We start from the raw sequence: 22,073 nt of genomic DNA, 5'->3' as shown, positions 1-22,073 counted from the left end.
TTTGGTTGTCACAACTAGGGAGCAAGTGCTCCTGGCATTTAATGGGTAGAGGCCCAGGAATCTATATGCATTGGACATGCACAAAACAGTCACACACAACGAAGAATTTTCTGGCACCAAATACCAGCAGTGCAGAGACTGAGGATGCCCAGGCATAAGAGAGATGATGATACCAAATGAGGGTGGTGGAAGTGGGTAGTTGGGTAGCTAGCTAACAGAGTGGAAATAAGACACACCACGGGATGGCAAGACATGGCGTTTGATTGGCAGGCTAGGGGGAGTAAGTCAGTGCCAACGATGGCACTGAGGTGTGGATTCCATCACTGGAATAGAGAGGAATCGCTCTGGATGTTCATTTTTTTCCTAGGTGAGTTTCTAAAAGGTTATGAAAGATTCTACCACATAATCAAATGAGGGGATATGTTTACACGCATAAACAATTAGAAGATAAATGCATAACAACAAATAAAGATTTGCATATATTATATATGTATGTACTTACAGGTATTAAAAATAGCTCACACCAATCCTTATGTGTGTATAGTTAGCTATTTTTATCTATAGTTATCTCTTTGCCTCCAGACAGATATAGGGTGACCTATTTAAAGAGGTCTCATTATAGAAAGAGAAACATTTTCTTTTCTTTTAAACTAGTCATCTACTTATAATGTACCTATCAGAGACACTATCTCTTTTCACATGATAATGCCCAGGGAATAAATTAAAAATGTAGCAGTTCTCTGGAACATATTCATCACTATGTCAACCTTTTTTAATCATCTTTCGATCAGATCAGAATGGGGACCCAAAACATGGGAGACCATTCTGGACCTACAGACATTTTCCAAGGGGAAGGCTAATGAGCACTGAGACATCAGTGCTTGTCCCTGTGTCAAGCACATATGGATTGAGTCCTGGGCACATTCTCTTTCAGTTGTATCTTTGGCTCATCATTTGAGTTGCCTCAGATTTCTCTTCTATAAATCGAGTTATGAGCACCTCGCTGAGAGGTCCTGGGAAGGGCTGAGAGAGATTACCTAGAGAGGGCCTCAAGCACGGTGCCCTGCAAGAAGCGGATCTCGGACAACTACTTAGCATCTTTTTTTATTGATGCAAGACTTTGTTTCCTGAAAAATGAACTGCAAGGTGTGATGTCACCCATCCCTTTCACCATGGTAGATCTTCTGGCCGAAAGTTTCCCACCTGCTTCCCTAAGACACCCCTGCTGTTCTACAGGTTCTAAGCTGTGTAACATTGGCCCTACGCCTTCTCCTCTGTGGAGTGAGTAGGTGAGATTGAATGGCTGCAGACAGTCATTCCAGCTCCACTGTTCTCGATGAGAAAGGCCAAGTCAAACCTGCAAGCACTTTTGAACAGATGGACTACATACATTCACATGACGCTGCCTCTTACATTTAGCTGAACGCTCAGGCACTACCCCCTTCTGCCACTCCCCCCAACCCCTGAGGCCGCCTTGCATTCTGTGTTTTTGTTCATACTGCTGGCACTGCCTTAAGTGTCCTTCCCCTCTTTCTTTGTCTAGTCCTTCAATCCTTCAGAGGCACCTGGAGAGAGCTTATTTCTAGTACCGGGCTGTATTTATGATACCATAACTTCACCTTACCTGTTTGCAAGAAAATCACATATACGTGGGCATGAATGTTTTCACTGTGTTACTCGAGGGTCCACAGTCATGGGCATCTGGAATGCTAATAGAAGGCAGAATAAAAACAAGGGCAGCATTCCAGTAAAGCAGATGGCTTGGACCGGATCTCCCCACTTACTTCAGAAGCCATGAGTTCCAATGTGGTTAGATACTTTGCACCATGCCAGGTCTACATGGTAGATACTTGGTAGGGTGAGTGGCACAAATGGCTTGGTGGCATAGACAGGTGAAGCATAGGTTTTGGGAAGGGGGTCTTAAAAGCATGTTTTAAGACTATGCCAGTCTGATTGCCTTGAGCGTGAATTGTCAACTGCAGGGTTCTCCAGTCTAGTAGTGGAGAGGGCAGATGGGTTGAGCATAGTGGGGGAGGGAGAATAGGCCTGGGAGATCGCTCCAGAAGTATTAACACTGCTGCAGTGAGAAGCAATGATGACTAGGACAGAGCACAGCCATAGGATGGAGAGGGAGGGAAGGTGGTGGCAACTCCAGTGTAAATCACATTGTCAAGATTTCTCAGCAGCTTTGGGGTGCTCTTGCCATACTCTGCCTCCCAACCCATTTTGGGATGTTTTGGGATATTGGTCAAGTCACTTCTGTTCTCTGAGCCTCAATTCCCTTATCTGTAACAACAAGGGTTTGGTCTATTTTCTCACAATTCTTCCAGCCTAAACCTAGAGAGAACCTTGTGCCCTTTCCCTACCAGCTTTGCCACTCGGCAGATGGCCAAGATAACAGCCAGCGGATCATCAGTCCTCAGCCATCCTGGGCTGGCTGTCGGACCAGACGCAAGTGACAAGATGAGAGGGACATTACTTGGGAGAATATGCATGTTCACAGCTCTGAGGATTAAAGGCCCGTGTTCTTATCACTGCTGAACAGAGTATTATAAATCCAGTCTTAGAATACCAAATCCCCTTGCGGCTTGGCCGTTGTGAGGGAATATTAAAAAGGCCGGAGACAGAAATAATCAGTTTCCGAATGACACATTGTCAAATAAAGCATTTCTCCCATTATCCTTTCTTTCCTTTCTCTGGCTCCTTCTCCAATGCCTGGATATTTTAACATGAAAAATAGATTAAAATGAGGCCAGTCTGAAGGAGTTCTAAGTTTGACTCTCATGGTGGGGTGGTTTGGGGGTGCTTTTTATTTTATATCTTTGTATCTTTTTTAATGTTGGATGTTTTGTATGGAAGCAAACCAGATGGAGGTAGAGCAGCTGAGAGGGCCTGTGCAAGGTTTCATCAGATGTCATAGCTGATAGGCGACTGTCAGAGATACACTTTTGGATATGTCTGGTTAAGATTTTAGGCTTCCGGCACTAAACAGACACTACTCCAAAGAAGACAAACAGGTGGCCAACAGGCACATGAAAAAATACTCATCACTGATTGTCAGAGAAATGCAAATCAAAACCACAATGACATCTCACCTCATATCTGTGAGAACGGCCGCTATCAGAAAAAGCCAGAAGCAACAAGTGCTTGCGAGGATGAGGAGGAAAAGGAAACATCATACACTGTTGGTGGGAATGTGGCCTGGTCCAGCCCCTATGGAAAGTGGTGTGGAGGCTTCTCAAAAGATCAAACATAGTTCTGCTATATGACCTAGCAGTTCCACTCCTGTCTGTCTGCAGAATACAAAAACATGAATGTGAAGGGAAACCTGCACTCCAATTGCAACACTATTTACAGTTGCCAAGCTCTGGAAACAACCTAAATGCCCAAGTACAGACGAGGGCATCAGGACGATGTGGTCTGTATACAAATTGGAATACTACTTAGCAATCAAAAAGATAAACTCGTCATTTGACGTAGCGCAGATGGAGCTGGAGAAGATTACGCTAAATGAAGTAAGTCGCAAGGGAGAAGGATCAATACCAGATGGTGTCACTTATATGTGGACTGTAGGGAAACCAAACACAGGGTCAGATAAAGACAAACTAACAACAAGCTCTAGAAAACTGACTATAGAACTGAAGCTACTAGAGGGGGCAGGAAAGGGGGTGGGGCGAGAACAAAGAGGGGAGGGTGCACCTGGGACCGGGACTTCAGTGGAGGACTTTGGGAGCTTTTGTGGTGAGCGCTCTGTGGTAATAACACCTGAAATGGGAGATACTATACTTCTGAGAATGCAAACAACATTGTGAACAGATTTCAGGCCTCTGGGTGTCTCCTAAGCACCTTCTCTGGGGCTCTGCATCTGAGGTGGGTAGATGTGGGAGTAAGTGGCAGCTCAGGTACTAGAGTGGGAAAATGGTCAACCAGATGATTGAGTTACAGCAGGGCGGCCAGGTAACATATCGTACCGCAGATGGTAGCTGTGAGTGAAGAGAGCAGAGCCTTGCCCAGCCCAAAGTGGCCAGAAGCTCCCTGGGGGAGGGATCTCCAAGCTGAGATGGCTAAGTGAGGCGAGACAGGCAAATGTACACTTGACTCTTGAACAATGCAGGTTTGAATGGTGAGGGTCCACTTTGTGGCAGGTTCCACTTTCTCCCATTGGTCCTTTAGAGGGCAGCCTATTGCAACCCAGGGAGATAAACTACCTGCCCACTTGTTACAGCTATCCAGGAATAGAGAAGCAGGCATAGGCCCCAGCCTCTCCTCATCATGCCACTCTGCCCTGCACATCACTCACTCACCCTTGTTTGGCTCCACTCAGAGACCTGAGACTCAGTGTCCGGAATGGAACAAGAGGAGCAGACTGCTCTGGCTGCGGAGAAACTTCTAGTAGGGAAGGTTCCAGAAAAGTCATGCATGGGGTGGAGGAAGGGATGGCATAAATTCCTTCTCGGTCAATTCCCATTTCCTGCCTGAGAGTTTACTGAAATTATCAGACCCATCAGAGGTAAAAATGATCCCCCGGGACCTGTACTGCTTGCAATCTCACAAAAAAACACCCTCTAACTAACAGATTAACATTTTTATTTCTGGAACTCGCTGCCACTTCTCCAACCTTGTTTGCCTAGAGTGAACACAGTCCAAATCGGATATGGCATCAGGTCGTCCCTGAGGCCAGCAGGGCCTCAGCTTGCAGCCCCTCGAGCCTTGGCCTCTTCTTAACTTGCTTTCTAAAAATGCACACTCCTGTTCCTATGAATTCTCTCCCTCCTTGGCTCTTGCTCACCCTCCAGCATTTTCTCCTCTCCCTGGGTCTGTGTTTTGCTCCTGGCATGTAGATTGAGCTGCTGGACACCCTGGGCCTGCCCCCCTTTCCAGGGATGACTTCTGCCTCTATTTACTTGCCCTTGATGAAGGAAGCCACGCAAACGAGGGCTCACAGCTCTGTATGTGCAGTGGAAAATGGCCTGCACCCAACCTGGTGGGTGCAATGATGGTCTCTTCTAGATTGAGTTACTCATCTGCTTTCTTCCAGGGGAATGTCCCACATGGAGGGCATGTGGTCAGACTGCCCTCTCTTGAGCTTCTTGCATCTGCCCAGCACCCTTCAGTTTACTAGTGTTCTGATTGGATTTACACCAGCTTGTAAGTGCCACACATGAGAGTAGATCATGACTACAGCATCCACATCTGTGAGCTCATGTCCAAGCACCCCCATATGGATATTCTGACTGTAGAGACAGGACAGGAATGACACAGTGCAGGTTTTCTAATCCAGCAGACCGGGGTAAAGGAGGAGTCAGAGTCCTGGAACCATCAGTGGCTTTTTGCAGGCTTTTATTGGGGTTTACCAGGTTCACAGCAGGCAGGGGTGCTGGGGGGATGGGAGGCTGGGAGGCCTGCCAGCCTCCCAGCCCCCAGCAAGTCTTCACTCTATCTGGGCTCTCTGGCCTTCTCTCTCTCTCTCTCTCTCTCTCTCTCTCTCTCTCTCTCTCTCTCTCTCGGCTTCTGCTACTTCTCTCTTGGCTTCTGTTCATTCTTAGCTTCTCTTTCGGCTTCTGCTGGTGTCCCTGTCACGCCGCCCTTAAATGCACAGTCTTAGCCCAGGTGAATCCCATCTACCTAGGCCCACACCCTACTCCAGGTGCCCGCCATCAGGCATGCATTCAGGACCGCAAGGATCCATCATCTATCCTGATGGCGGGAAGGCAGAAAAGTCTGACATTTTTCCTTACCCTACAGTCCACCCCCTCAGGGTTTTCTGCCATTTAGTGTTCATATATACAATTTTCTTAACAAACATAAACAATGTAGCCATGGCCCACAAAAGCAAATACATCACAATAACAACAAAATACAACAACACAAATAAGCCCTGGTAGGACCCAACCTAGTGGCAAAAGACAATTATTGGTACCAGCAGATGAGCCACCAAATCTGCTGCTGAAGGCACTGCTCATACGAGGAAGGGGAATCACTCAGACATCTCTGTCACAAGCCAGGAGCCATCAGGCTTCCTGACCTTCTCTGGCTGTAGTCTTGGCTACAAGCCACACACAGCATCCACCCCTAGGATGCACTCACTCTGGAATTGGCTATTCTATACTGTTGGGGGTAATCACCAAACCTCAGGGTTTCTGTTTGCAGTTGCTCCAACATTTGGCTTTCATAGCCACCAATGTGACTTGCAGATCCCTACTCTCAGGCCAACCCATTGCACAAGCACATGGGGCAGGGATCCTTGGATCCAAACTCTACATTCAGCTTGGGCTCCACCCCAAGCCATGTTCCCCAGCTGCCCCCCAAGGATGGGTTCCTCAGCTCCTCACCCTCACTCGACAACAAGCAGGGCATCACCCACAGGTGATTTTACGAGACTCACTGGCCTTCCTCAGCTTACTTAGTGCTTAGCAGCCACTCAGGTCTTCCCAAACTTAGCATCAGTACCAGCTTTTGCCTTCTCAATTGGCTTTTTGCCTCTACCTAGCTGCTGGACATACACAGGCTGCTTTTGACCATCAAGGCCTACTGGCCACCCCCATATTCCCATCTCCTGGGGTGTACAAACAATAGCTTCCTCCCCCAGGATCCCAAAAACTTAACTTGCCAACGTTTTTTTCCACCTTCTGGTGGGATTGTCAGTCCAAGTTCATCAGACCAAGTCCATCAGTCCAAGTCCATTAGGCCTCTCCCTGCCATCAGCACTGGCGAGCTCCAAATCATGATCCTCTCTTCCCCGATGATTCTGCTGCCTCAGGAATCATGGGCTGGTCCTCTCGGGTGTCTCCTTTACACAAGATCTCGTCCTGTAGCTCCCGGAACTTATCCACATCCTGTGCTGCCGTGACACCTCCAGCGTTGTCACAGGCAAACACAGTCTGTTACTCCTTAGTCCCTCCAGGTCTTCAGAGGGCTCCATACCTGTCTACATGGATCATCCTGCCGACTACGCCAATTGTAAGGACAGGACAATAATGACACAGTGCAGGTTTTCTAATCCAGCAGACTGGGTAAAGAAGGAGTCAGAGTCCTGGAGCCCTCAGTGGCTTTTTGCAGGCTTTCATTGGGGTTTACCAGGTACACAGCAGGCAGGGGTGCTGGGGGGCCAGCAGGCAGGCAGGCCTCCAAGTCCCCAACAAGTCTTCACTCTATCTGGGCTCTCCAACGTTCTCTCTCTCTCTCTCTCTCTCTCTCTCAGCTTCTGCTGCTTCTCTCTCAGCTTCTGTTTGTTCTTGGCTTCTCTTTCAGCTTCTGCTGGCATCCCCGTGACGCTGCCCTTAAAAGCGCAGTCTTAGCCCAGGTGAATCTCATCTACCTATGCCCACACCCTACTCTAGGTGCCCGCCATCAGGCATGCATTCAGAACCACAAGGATCCATCATCTATCCTGATGGCGGGAGGGCAGAAAAGCCTGACATTTTTCCTTACCCTACACTGACCCAATCCTATGGACAGTTGTGAGTCAGAGAGATTCCATACTTCGTCCAGGCTTGCCCAGCTTACACATGGCAGGATGTGCTTTTAAAGAAGTCTTCATGACCTACCTTTGACCCTGACAGGTGCTGTGATATTATAATTACTGCCAAGTCCAGCTTACAGATGTGTAAACTGAGGATCTGGGGCGGGGAATGTAAGAAATTTGCGGTCACAGTGAATAGAAGTGATTTCAAAGCCTTTTCCTGCAGACTGAGCCTGTCCCAAAGACTCCCCCTCTCCTCCACCTTTCCAGAGCCTAGCAAGGCATGATGGACATCTGGGGGTCTGGAACATTACTGGGGCTACCACCATGTCTCAGGCAAGGCACCCTGAGCCCTTTAGAACCCAGTGTGGGGGCATGTATAGGCAGGAAGGGATAGTGCAGGTTTTCTATGATTCGAGCAGATGGGTGAAGGATGAGTCCTGGAGCCCTCAGTGGCTTTTGCAGAATTTTATTGGGATTTTAGTGGGTACATGACAGGCAGGGGTGCCGGGAGGCTCTCCAGCGTTCTCTGATTCTCTCTGCTTCTGCTTTCTGCTATTCCGTTCATTCTGCTGGTGTCCCTGTGATACCACCCTTATAAGCCCAGTCTCAGCCCAGGTGTATCCCATCTACATATACCCACATCCTATTCCAGGTGCCTGCCAGTGCATGCATTCAGGATCAAAAGGATCCATCATCAATTCTAATGGTGGGAGGGCAGAAAAGCCTGATGCTTTTTCACTTACCCTACAGGGCATTTGGATCAATAAGCCCTTGATACTGGCTTCCTCTACTGGGTCAGTTTTCATGATGAAATGCTCATCTGCAACAAAAGCCATGTGGTCAGTGGCTCAGCTGATGCTGATGGCAGTTGGTGTCAGGACGGGTTGGAAGTAAGGGCAGGGGACTCTGCCAGACAGGAGGACCAGGCCACCAGCCTGGGATCTTATCAAATACACAGTTGATCATTATGCTCATCAAATAGGATGATGAGGTGACTACTGTCTCTTTGCAATACTTCCTGGAAGTTTCCTAGGCTGGTGTAGGGTAAGGAAAAATGTCAGGCTTTTCTGCCCTCCCGCCATCAGGATAGATCATGGATCCTTGTGATCCTGAATGCATGCCTGATGGTGGGCACCTGGAATAGGGTGTGGGCCTAGGTAGATGGGATTCACCTTGGCTAAGACTGTGCTTTTAAAGAGCGGCATCACAGGGACGCCAGCAGAAGCTGAAAGAGAAGCCAAGAAGAAGCCAAGAACGAACGAAAGCAGAGAAAGAAGCAAGAGAAGCAGAAGCCGAGAGAAGGCCAGAGAGCCCAGAGTGAAGACCTGCTGGGGGCTGGGAGGCCTGCCAGCCTCCCGGCCCCCCAGCACCCCTGCCTGCTATGTACCTGGTAATCCCAATGAAAACCTGCAAAACCACTGAGGACTTCTGACTCCTCCTTTACCCAGTCTGCTGGATCAGAAAACCTGCTCAGTGGCCATTCCTGCCCCTACAATTGGTGAAAGTCAGCATGATGATCCTTTCAGACGGGTATGGAGCCCTCTAAAGACCTGGAGAGACTAAGGGGTAACAGACTGTTTCCCTGTGATGATGATGGAGGTGTCATGGCAGCACAGGAGATGGACAAGGTCCAGGAGCTGCAGGATAAGACCTTGTGTGGAGGAGTTGCCCGAGAAGACCAGCAAACGACACCTGAAAGGACCAGCCAACGACCCTTGAGGCAGCAGAATCATCGGGGAGGAGAGGACCACGATTCGGAGCTCGCCGGTGCTGATGGCAGGGAGAGGCCAACAGACTTCGACTGATGGACTTGGACTGATGAACTTGGACTGACAATCCCACCAGAAGGCGGAGGACCTTAGCAGGTTATGTTTTTTTTTTTTTTTTTTTTTTTTTTTTTTTTTAGAATCTGGGGGTGGCCAGTGGACCTTGATGGCCAAAAGCAGCCTGTGTATGCCCAGCAGCCAGGCAGAGGAGAAAAGCCAACTGAGAAGGCAAAAGCTGGTGCTTATGCTAAGTTTGGGAAGCCCTGAGTGGCTGTTAAGCAGCCTGAGTATGCTGAAGACATGTGAGTCTCGTAAAATCACCTGTGGGTGATGCCCTGCTCCTTGTCGAGTGAGGGTGAGGAGCTGAGGAACCTGTCCTTGGGGGACGGGTGGGGAACATGGCTTGGGGTGGAGCCCAAGCCGAATGTAGAGTTTGGATCCCCGACCCATGTATTTGTGCAGTGGGTTGGCCTGAGCGCAGGGGTCTGCGAGTCGCATTGGTGGCTATGAAGGCCTATTGGAGTGACTGCAGACAGAAACCCTGAGGGTTGGCGATTACCCCCAACAGAATAGAATCGCCAATCCCAGAGTGAGTGCATCCTGGGGATGGATGTGGTGTGTGGTTTGTAGCCGAGACTACAGCCAGAGAAGGCCAGGAAGCCTGACGGCTCCTGGCATGTTATAGTAGATACCGTGAGTGATTCCCCTCCCTCATATGAGCAGTGCCTTTGGCAGCAGATTTGGTGGATCATCTGCTGGTACCAATAATTTTCTTTTGCACTAGGATGGGGCCCTGCCTGGACTTACTTGTGTTCTGTTGTATTCTGTTGTTATAGTGTGATGTATTTGCTTTTGTGGGCCATGGCTGCATTGTTTATGTTTGCTAAGAAAATTGTATATATGAAGACTATATGGCAGAAAACCCTGAGGGGGTGGACTGTAGGGTAAGGAAAAATGTCAGGCTTTTCTGCCCTCCTGCCATCAGGATAGATGGATCCTTGTGGTTCTGAATGCATGCCTGATGGCGGGCACCTGGAATAGGGTGTGGGCCTAGGTAGATGGGATTCACCTGGGCTAAGACTGTGCTTTTTAAGGGTGGCATTACGGGGATGCCAGCAGAAGCTGAAAGAGAAGCCAAGAAGAAGCCAAGAAAGAACTAAAGCAGAGAAAGAAGCAAGAGAAGCAGAGAAGGCTGGAGAGCCCAGAGTGAAGACCTGCTGGAGGCTGGGAGGCCTGCCAGCCTCCCGGCCCCCTAGCACCCCTGCCTGCCGTGTACCTGGTAATCCCAATAAAAACCTGCAAAACCACTGAGGACTTCTGACTCCTCCTTTACCCGGTCTGCTGGATCAGAAAACCTGCTCAGTGGCCATTCCTGCCCCTACAGCTGGGGAATCTGTTCCTGAAAGTTCTTGGTGATTTGAAGAGGGACTGAGGCTGGAGAGGGGCTAGTGAAGCTTTGACATTGTCCCACTACCACCCCTCCCACACTCCATCCCCAGAACAGTGAGGCTAGTTTGAACTTCAGATGTACAACTTTGAGTGAATGCACCCCTGTCTCTGTGCCTCAGTTTCTTGGCTCAACCCAGGGCAGTGTTTCCTACTAGGCAGGGTCATAAAGATAATGACAGAGTGGAGGTGAAGTGTTTGGGACAGATGAGGAAGAGTCTGGGAGCGCAAGACAGATTTGGTATAGTAGGCACTCAGCTGCAGAAGGTCAAGTCATTGACTCGTTCATTCATTCTTTCAACAACATCAAATAGGCACTTGCTGAATGCTATAGGCAATAGCCACAGCTGCCAGTTACCATACACCCCCAGTGCACTAAATCCTCCACATGCATCTTGTGGGGCTCAGTAAGTTACTGACAGTTACTGACTCAGTGTTTTGTAAATATCCCAGGTCAGGTAGGTTCATTGTTGGTTCAGGCAGCTGTAAAGAGAACCTTGGAGCCCTTGGCATCACCCCCCCCCCACAGGTTAGGGGAAACAAGCCAGTAGGGATGCGGCAACGTGGCCCCCCGTGAGTCCCTATACCCTTTAATCTTTCTGACACCCTCCCTGCTCTCCACTGCACTCCCCTGCTCCAGTACCAGAAAGTGTACTGAAACACTGTCTCTCTGAGAACAGCCCTCCAGGCCATGCTGAATACTGCTGAAAGCCAAAGGCAGGGTTTCCTGAATTCCAGGAGCTCCCCTGTTGGCCTGTGGGTGTAGGAGAAGATCCAGGATGTCAGGGGTAACTGGGAGGGTCGCTGGGATGTCCTGGGGATAGGGAGGGGCAGGGCTGCAGGTGGACGGTTTGGCTTGGCCTGGCCAATGTCGGCCCTGGGATCTGACCACAGGTACTGTAGGGTAAATGAAGGTAATCAGGCTTTTTTGTCATTGGCCTCTGTGGCTAAGACCTGTGTCTTTGATCTTGTTAATGTAGATGCATATGGGTGTGGGCATGTGTGCCTGATTATGGACACACACATGGGTGTTTGTGCATGTGCAAGTGAGCACACCTGTGCCTAGGAGGGAGCGTTCACCCTGGGGAAGGGGGCTCGATTTGCTTGTCTCCCCTGCACACCATTCAAGCCTGTGAAAATGATGCCAAGTGATCCAAAATTCTTCAAATTGCTAGAATCCATGGTGAACCTACCGGGCCTGGGATGGTTGCAAAACAGGTACCCATAATTGGGTGGGCAGAAGGGCCTGGGATGGAGAGCTCTGGACCAGGCTGGACTTGACCCTCACAGGGATTGAAACACCCAAAGCAGGAAAGATACAGGGCTGAGTTGGACAAGGGGATTTCCTCCAGGGTTAATGGACCCAAATGCAAAGCTTCTCTGAAGAGGCAGCCTCATACCATGCCCCATAAAGCCTGGCTTTGAAAAATTGTTTTCCTTTTCCCTTCCCAGGATGCCCCCCTCTTCATGCACCCTCACCGTCTTCCCCACTTTATCCCTTCTATCCTCCCTTAGGTCTGTGAGAGGCACTACTGTTAAAAAAACCAAAGACCTTGGAGTAAAAAGCTGTGTTCGAATCACAGCTCTGCCTCCTCCTGGCCTTTTGGGACCCATTGGACCTAAGATCAAAATCTGTGTGACTTCACTCAGGTTACTTAACCTCTCTGAACCACCTTTTTCTTCATTTCATTTATAGAATGGACACTGTAGTCCTTATTACACAGAGGGGCCTTGAGGATTAAGTATTAAGTGGGTTTTAAGGAGAGGACTGGCTACTGTTCTTTCCAAGTACTAGTGTTCTTCCTCCTTTCACTGTCCACCTGCCTTTCCTGTTACCTCTTTCCTTCTTAGCCTTCCTTACTCCCTCTCTCTTTCCTTTCTAATCTCTGATGCTTAAACCTGACAAGCGATAGCACGTCACACATGATTTCCCGACACGGAGCAATCACTGTTGCATGTTCTTATGTTCAGCAGCAGGAAAGAGGATCTGTTTCTGTTTTACTAGGGCTCCAGGGGAGATAAACCATACACACACCACTTTGACATATATTTGACAGGCTGCTTGCACACACATGCTCACATACGCACATAAATATACATACCTATAGCTTTGTTTGGCTTGTCTATTTGTTCCTAAGTTCTGACAGTCCAGAAAACCTTCCTAGGGATGCTGCAGTAATCCACTGTCAAAGTCAAGGCAGGACTATCAGTCCTACCTGCATGGCTGGCCACCTCCTAGCCCATTTGCCCGCCTACTCCCCGCCCCACGTAGAGGTGATGGATCCAGCTTGGTGAGTTGAGCACCTCCCAGAAGGAGCGTGGCCTCCTTCCACTGTCAACGCAGCCAGCAGGAAAGCTCCCAAACAGCAGTCACTGTCCTCCACCCCCCATCCCAAAACTGATTTCTTCAGTCACCGTCTGTCCTGTTTGTTGGATGGTGTTGGTTGGCAGGTAGTTATCCGATGTTGACCTTACCTTCAGGGAGATCAGCCAAGGCAGAACAAGAGATGACACAGGTGTGGTGAAAAGAATTAGGTTTTGGAGCTAAAAACCAAAATGAATGGAATAAACACAATAATGAGGTGGCTCAGATCTTGTGCTGCTATTCACTGTCTGAGTTTTGAGTTTCTTGATGATTTTGTTTCCTCCCCCAGACAAAAGCAGGTGATCCTGCTCTAGGGATTATGCAGCAAGGACTCAACAAAGTGGGCTTGAAGCTTTCAAACAGAAAGCACAATTTATCATGAAGAAAAGCGAGTTAGCCGAGGGGCCTCTGCCTGTTCACTGGAAGGTCTCAGGCACACAGTGAATAAGGGAGGTGAGGAGAAGGCAGGTGTTCCGCCTCCAGCCCTGGGCAGGTGCTGTGGGGAATGCAGACATATTTGCAAATACCCCGGCCCTTCAGGAGCTCCCAGAATAGGGTATTTCATGAATCTCATGAATCATGTAAGATATGTTCATAAACACTTAGCCTATTTCAATTTAATATATGGTATGCAGACGCAATCAAATATTTACCAGTTGGATGTATTGACGAAAAATCAACTTCACTTTGCCTTAAACTTCTGATTAAGGGAGCCCTACAAAGGTACATTTTTTTTTCATTCATTCTTGTATCCAACACATTTTTTTAAAGATTTATTTATTTATGTATACAAGAACTGGGGTACAGGCCAGAGGTGTGGGGCAGGGGTGGTGAGAGGATTCACCAGAGATAGTGGGGAGCAGAACAGGTGGATTGACTGAAATGCAGTGCTGAGGGAGCAGCGGGTGAGACAGGAGAAGTCTGCTGTGCCGTGTGGGTTACTCCCTGGCCGGCTGGAATTCGAACTTGTGCTGCAGTGGCTGCAGATAGCTGCATAGTGCTGAGACTTAACCCCTTGCACCACAAGGGAGGCCCCCAACAAATATTTTTGCACCTGCTTTTTCTTCTTGGGAACTAAACATTAAAAGACTAGCATTTCTGAGAATGAAGAAAATACAAACAATGCAGAATTATGTTTGACTTAATAATGCTGTGTCACCTTTGCAGCAGGATGAAAGAAAGGCTGCTATCTCTTCAGTCCTCTGTGAACTCATTCCAGAGATGAGGAAGCAGGCTGAAAGTATGAGCAAATGTCCTGAGGTCACTCAGTTGGTAAGAGGTAGTTAGGATTAGCTTCAGACATTCAGTTGTGCATAGCTGCAGCTCTGACTCTTCACATGCTCTGTGGTTGGGATTGCTCTGCATGACCATCCATCTCATTCACTCCTCATGGCAACTTACAAAAGAGGACAGCAATTCTGTCATTCTTTATGCCAAAAATAAGGCTCAGAGAGGCCTCCCTGGTGATGTAAGGGGTTAAGTCTCAATACTGTGAAGCAATCTGCAGCCAATTCCGCACAAATTGATCCCCAGCCAGGGAGCTGACCCACATGGCACAGCAGACCTCTCCTGTCTCACTCGCTGCTCCCCTCGGCAGTGTATTTCAGTCAGTCCGCCTGTTCTGTTCCCCATTCTGTCTCTGAATCCTCTCACCCCCCTTCATCTCTGGCCTACACCCCAGCTCTTGTATGTGTAAATATGTAAGTCTTAAAAAAAACAAAAAGTCTCAGTGATGGCAAATTGTTTGCCCAAAGGCACACAGTCTGTTGGTGGGAAATCTAGATTTGAAATAGTGTCTCTCAGACGTGAAGGTGTGACTTGTTGCTCTTGGGGCTCTGTGAGCTGAGACCCAGGAATCGGGCCTGACTGTGGCAGATGGCAAAATCTCCTCTGACTTTGGAATAGTGTCCCACTTGCTTGTCCCTCTCCCCTCTTCCAGGGCGGGCTGATCGCACTCCTGCTGCTGCTGCTGGTGTTCACCGTGGCACTGTATGCCCAGCGTCGCTGGCAGAAGCGGCGCCGCATCCCGCAGAAGAGCGCCAGCACAGAAGCCACCCACGAGATCCACTACATCCCCTCTGTGCTGCTGGGCCCCCAGGCCCGAGAGAGCTTCCGCTCCTCCCGGCTGCAGGCGCACAATTCCGTCATCGGGGTGCCCATCCGGGAAACCCCCATCCTAGATGACTACGACTATGAAGAGGAGGAGGACCCACCCCGGCGGGCCAATCATGTCTCCCGCGAGGATGATTTTGGCAGCCAGGTCACGCACACCCTGGACAGCCTGGGCAGGTCCGTGGAAGAGAAAGGGGACTTTGACAAGAAAGGTGAGTCCTTCTCCTGGCTTGGCACCTTCTGAGGGGGAAGGGGGTGGAGCTGGGAAGAGCTCAGGAGGTGGGCGGTTGGGGATACAGTTCTTTCTGTCTTCTGGGCTGTCATTGTGGATTTATGGGCAGCCTCCCTACTGGGTTATCCGTTTATCATCTTTGGCTCTTGGATATGATAGGTGAAGGAAAAAGCAACACCAGAAGGTATGTAGTCCAGCATCACTCCATTGGCCCTTGGTTACCTTCCTTGCTGGCCTTCTCACTACTGATGAGAGTGCGCCTCTCATTTCCAGCCACTACTGTCTAACAGTTTTTCCTTTTCTTGAGTTGAACACTGGTCCCCTGGCCCTCCATGTCTGTACACACACAACCATGAATCAGAATCTGATCTTCCTTCTCCATGGCAGCTTTCTTGGGAAATTTGATAACAGAATAAAAGGCACCCTGTAGCTTCTGAATATCAATGAATAAAAAAAGTCCCAGTTTCATTACCTTGTCTCATAACATATTTTTTTTCTGATTTCATCATCCTGGTCACTGGTCTTTGATGGATATTCCTATTTTGGGTGTCCTGAAGTTGAACACTAGAGCTGACAAGGTAGGGGTGCTGAGCAAAACAGAACTTTCACCCGCCTCTTGTTGCCACTTATGCTTCTGTTGATGCAGCTTGGGATCACAGTGGTTTTTGCAGCTATTGCTGGCTTGTGGTGAAATTCTGGGTGACTGAAATCTCACTCTTTTTCATATATGCTGTTTAAGATCCATTCCCTTAATTCTGTTGGAGGATAGTCAATTACTCAGACACAAGTACAGGATGTGTTTACATGTGTCTTATTAGCTGTCTATGTCTCCAGCTTATTTGCAAATGGAATTTGATGATTTCCTTTAAATAAATGCAGCAAAGGTACCATTCTGCTTCATCTCCACGTTGTCTTTGTGACATTGGTGGTAAGGATGGGTTCATGGTGTGGCCTGGAGAGCCAGTGCTGGCACAACTGACCCAGTTCATCTGTGAGCTGCGAGGAGTCCTGAAGTCCTGAGGCCACATTCTGCTCTTCTGCCCCCAAGATACTCCTTCTCAGACCCATCCTCCCAAAATGCTCAGTGGGCAAACGGGGACATTGGGGGCAGGTGAGGACACAGGAGTCATCTGGACTTGGGTTCGAATCCTGCCTCCCTGGCTTACTGGGTGACCTTAGAAAAATGGGAATTCAACCTTCTGAGCCATAGTATAGCATTTTTTGAAGGATTACTTATAAAAAATAAAATGTGTGCAAAATATGTAGCCCAGGGTCTGGTGCATGGTAGGTGTTGGGTCTCTAGGGCTTATTTGAAGGCCTCAAACCCTCCATTTTCCCTGGACTTCTGACTCCACACTTGGCTCATCAATCCTCTCCTGTCTTGAAGCTCCCACCACATGGGCTGCCCACTACCTTGGTACCTCTGGTGGACTTCCTTGTCCACATAACTCCTTGTGTCTTTGAACTGGTTGTTAACCATTGTGCAGTTGTTCACCTACTCAAGTGTGACTGTTCCATGTGACTTCCCATCTTACAACCAGGACAGTCTGCATCTGTCATCCCTCCCTGTCCTGAACGGTCTAGCATGGTGCCTTACACCTACAGAATGGCCACTGGTGACTGATTTAGAGGCCTGTTTGGGAACAACACCGCCATGCCAGAGCATCATGATTTTTTTGTCTAAGATAGAACACTGCTTGACTAAGACAGGGCCCATTTTTCTGGAGGTGTCATTGTGGCTTTTGTGACACAATTCACTGAGTTTTTCTGTGCTTACATGGCAAGTGGCTTATTCAGAGTCAGCCTGCCTATGTCACAGCTTTGCCGGGTTGGGGGCAGGGGAGTCCCATGGTAAATTCTCTGCTGTAGAAGATGCTAAAGAAGTTTTTTTAGCTGGGATTTGTTTTCTCTACCAGCCTCTTCCCCAGCCTAGCCAGGAGCAGTGGTGCTCTCTCCTCCAGCTCTGGCGCAAGCTGGACTGTTGGGGCTGATCACTGCTCACACTGAACGGTCATTTCTCTTTCCATCCCCCAGACTGGACTTGCAGAACAACGGCAGAGTTCTCTGTCATGAGTTCACTGGCCTCCAGCCAGGAGCTGAGGCTTCCTAGGAGGCACTCTGAACATACATGCTGACTGAATGATGGGAACAATTGATCATGCATTTGGTCAATCAAGATCAATCCCAGCTTTGTGTGACAGTCAAATGCTCAGTTTCAGGCCTCAGGCTCTCTCACTGTCCCCAAATCTGGGTACCCTGAAGATGAAAGGGTTAGCAGAGGCCATTGGTAGTATGAACAGTGCTGCAGAGATGGAAACCCAGTATGGAGTTATATATATATTTATATATATATAATTTATAATTTATTTACATACACACACACATACACACATATATATGCACCCAAATATATACTAATTGAGCCATGACATATCATTCTGCAAAAATCTGTTTATTGTGCAATGTGTGAAAAGCATCTTCCCCTGTCAGCCAGTCACTGTGATCTTATTGGTTGGGGAAGCTGTGCAGGTCCCATAATATGAACGTACCAAACACACCATTTATTTTACTGCCCCCAGTTGTCGACCATTATCTCAGTGTTGTACACTTACAATGAGCCAGTAAACATCTTTGTGTGCACACACACACACACACACACACATGTGCTCAGTTTGAGGCTATTTCTATAAGACAGATGCCTAAAAGCGAAATCACTGCCTCAAAGGATGCACATTACCCATGTGTAATTACAAATTACTCATTTGTCATTTGGGTAAGTGCTGCTGTATTTATTCATTTTTGAAATGTATTTTCTACTCTCCGGGGGGAGGCTGCCTAAAGGCTTCCACACAGCTCTGCATAGATAGCCCACGACCCCGGCCCACTGCTGACATTCACCTGCTTTCTTATACACTCTGGGTCTTTACCCACATGGTAGCCATCAAGTTATATGTGCAATATTCTTTTTTGATTGTTTTCTCTAATTCACCTCAGTCCAAATTCTTTCCTTTGTCACAGGTAGTCCTCCTAGGTACCCTGAGTAAGGATTGTTTTGGTGAAATGATACCAAATAAAGGCTTGTCTTTGCTTTCCTGCTTCAGCTTTGGACCTAGGGTGGAGTGAGAAGAGAAATGATCTCAGAGGAACTGTGGCACCCAAAATAGATGGAGAGGGGCTGCGGTCTCTGTTATGTCACCAGTGTGTAACCCTGACTGCTCATGATCCCAGACCAGTGAGTCTCTGAGTGAGCCCCAGGTTGGGGGATAGGAGAAGGGGATGTACTGAGCTACTCAAAGAGCCAGCTTCTGACCTGCACAAGACCAGTGGGCCCTTTATGACTAAGGCGAAGGTGGATGGAGGGTTGGCTAAGAAAAAAAATGTTGCTGCTGCTACTGATGATGATGATGAAAGCAGACCTCAGCTTAGGTATCACCACTGTTCTGGGAACTTTGCATGAATTATGCCCCTTACACCTCACAATCAACCTGGCAGTAATGTGCTAACATTGCCCTCATTCTACAGAAGCTGGAGGGCTAAGAAGCTCCAAGATCATAGACCTGGAAATTGGCAGAGCCAGGGTAAAAATCTAGCGCATGAGAGTTGTTGGGTGAGGGGGTTCGCTGTGATGTGAGCAGGCTAACACCCAATCTCATGATCCTTGGGAAGACCCCCAGCTCTCCCAGTCTCGGGGGTAGCTACAGTGTGCATACCCAGAGCTTGGGCCACCCCCGAGCCTGGGAAGACACAGGGACTGACAACAGGGAGGGACTGACAACAGGGAGATTCCTTTTTTTTTTTTTTTGAGTATTTTGAGAGCTCCCCAAGAGTGCAGGAAATTCATATTTAGTGTCAATAGAGCACATTAGGGTGACAGAGAACTGAAAGGTGGTTTATTAGCTCACCCTTCCTGTGCCCCCTGTGAATACCATGTAAATATCATCCTGTGCAGGGCTTTCTAGAAACCCAGAGCTCTTTTGTAGTTAACGCAACATTCAATGCCTGACCTTGGTGTTCATAGTTCTCATGTGCACACATTCCAGTTTCCAGTCCCCTCCCCTTCACCTCTGCCTATCCAGCCCCTCTGCAAGCCATTGCTCTTCCTTGCACCCCCTATACCTCACCTTTCATACCTCCCTGCTTGCACTCCTACCCCCTTTGTTCTCCACACAGTGTCTGCTCTGTTAGGATCACTGTTGTCAGTGCAGTTCTTAAGATTTTTCCAGCTGTCTCATGGCTCGTCTTTATGTTCCAGCCTCAGTGGCTCCTTCTACCACAGACCCTTTGCATATGCCATGATTATTGTTTGAAAAAACTCTCCTTTCCTTCCCCATTTGGTCATGACTGACTCCTTCTCTTTATTCTGGTCTCAGCCTAAATCCCACCTCTTCAGACAAAGGTATTTCCTCTATGTGAGTTCTTCTCCTTATGTCTTTTGTAACAGTACTTTTAGGTATCTGGATTTCTTTCTTTTTTTTTTAAATTTTATTTATTTATGCATACAAGAACTGGGGTATAGACCAGAGGTGGGGGTGGTGGTGAGAGGATTCACCAGAGACAGAGTAGGGTACAGAACAGGCAGATTAACTGAAGTACACTGCTGAGGGGAGCAGCGGGCGAGTCAGGAGAGGTCTGCTGCGCCATGTGGGTCACCTCCTTGGCCGAGGATCGAGCTTGTGCTGCAGTGGCTGTAGATAGCTTCATAGTTTGCATCTTAACCACTTGCGCCACCAGGGAGGCCCCTGGATTTATTTCTTAAATATTTTAATTATCTTACAAATTCCATGAGATCATATACCAGATCTCTCTAGTTTATTCTGTGCCTGGTTGAGTGCCTGGAACATAATAATTGTTAAAATTTGCATTGGCTCAGTAGCTGGAGGAATAGATAATTAAATGGAGAGATGGATAACTTAGTGCCTTTCCTCTGCCTGGTAACATCTGGGGGTAGACTCCTTATCCTTGTGGCTGAACTAAACAAATCTTGTTTAGTATATTTAAGTCAATGAATGTTGAATTTTCTCATCCCTCTCATAGGGAAGAAATTATCTCTATCAAAATTCAGAGATCATCTCAAAGTCATACTGCTAAAACTAGTAAAATCAGAATTTGAACCCAGCTTTGTCTGATTGTTCAGCCAAGAATGTTCTAAAGATCACACAGTGTGCCTTAATCCTATCCATTTATCTGAAAAGAGGAGCTAATACATGGACTTAGATGCTAGCAAGCTAAAGTCTTGCAGAGCTGTGTTTTTCAAAGATGTTGAAGACCAACCATAAAGAAAAATGTAATTTGCACTGTGGCCACACACGTGTGTGTGCATGTGTGTGTGTGTGTGTGTGTGTGTGTAAAATGCATCTTCAAAAGAATACTTCCCCTTGTTACAGGTGGTGTGCTCTGATATTTTCTATCCTTTTCATGTCATCTTTTTTTAATGCTGGTATAAATCACTGAATTGATTTTGTAGTTGATGGGTGGGTTTTAATCTCAAGGCCTATACCAAATTGCCACTCCCCTCTTCTCCTTCAAGCACTTTTTAAATCTGCCTTGTAAAATGTCTCGAAGGCTGCTGGACAAGCTCTATGTTCCTCCGCACCTTCAGCAGCCATCTGTAGAAAGAGGTAGGCTGATATTTTTGGTGCCTGCATCTTCTCTTTGTGTCCACCACTCCCTCACTGTCCAGCTACTGAGTCTCACATTCATTTGCTACTTTGAAACATAAATACTGAGCACCTACTATATGTGAGGTACTATGTGTAGTGCAGAAGATACAAAGCAAAATAGGAAGTGGCTTTCTCCTGCTAGCTCCCTGTTTACAGGGGTATAAAACAACAGTGGCTGTTTATTTTATACAGTCCTTTAATACTTATAGAATGGCTTCATAAACATTATATGGAAAACACTGTGTTATTGAACCCTTCTGAGAGACAAGGAGGCTTACTCGGGGTCAGAGAAATTAAATCACTCACCCCTCAATGCAGAGCAAATACTAAACCCTTAGCTACAGAGTTCAAGTTCACTACTTTCTTAGTTTTTCTGCTTTTTTGTCCCTGCAGCTTCCTGAATAACATTCTTCAAACAGCATGTTACTTCCGCATTGCTTTCCCCCTCAATTTTTTTTTAAAGATTTATTCATTTATGCATACAAGATCTGGGGTACAAGCCAGAGATGCGGGGGCTGAGAGGATTCACCAGAGACAGAATGGGGAACAGAACAGGCAGACTGACTGAAATACACTGCTGAGGGGAGCAGCTGGTGAGTCAGGAGAGGTCTGCTGTGCCATGTGGGTTGCTCCCTGACTGGCTGGGGATCAAACTCGTGCTGCAGAGGCAGCAGATTGCTTCATAGTACGTTGCTTAAACCCTTGCACCACCAGGGAGGCCCCCCACTTAAATCTTAAATATCATAAACTCCTAGTCTTTGGAAGCCCCCAAACAGGCTAACTAGCCATTTTATTTGGGTGGCAGATTAGACATGACTTAAGTAATCCCTTCTGATTGTTCAATTGTGAAAATTGAACCTAATCTGCCCATTCCATTTTGTTCTTAGGGCTTCTTAGAAACCCCCAACAAAATATGTGTGAAGACAATAAATTCCATAGAACTAGATAGTCTGGAAAGTATTCAGAATCTAGAAATGAGATTTTTTTTTTCTTTCTTTCTTTCAACCTTAACTAATGGATGAAGCAA

At 47.7% G+C, this 22,073-nt stretch overlaps 1 protein-coding gene across 4 annotated transcripts in view; it reads left to right on the top strand.

Annotated features, from left to right (window-relative positions):
• Positions 1-22,073, top strand: part of ASTN2 (astrotactin 2) — a gene marked incomplete at both ends in the record, with an annotated part of 818,546 nt that overhangs the window by 170,283 nt on the left and 626,190 nt on the right. For all 4 annotated transcript variants that reach the window (XM_084237291.1, XM_084237290.1, XM_084237288.1 and 1 more), the window contains one exon: positions 14,982-15,366. In XM_084237291.1, the coding sequence (XP_084093417.1) occupies positions 14,982-15,366 (385 nt within the window). The remainder of the gene's footprint in view (positions 1-14,981; positions 15,367-22,073) is intronic.

Source organism: Talpa europaea, assembly GCF_964194135.1.
Source record: "Talpa europaea genome assembly, chromosome: 7".
In the NCBI taxonomy this organism is placed as follows: Eukaryota; Metazoa; Chordata; class Mammalia; order Eulipotyphla; family Talpidae; genus Talpa; species Talpa europaea.
Note: the sequence above shows the minus strand (reverse complement) of the source record. Positions and strands in the feature narration are given on the sequence as shown.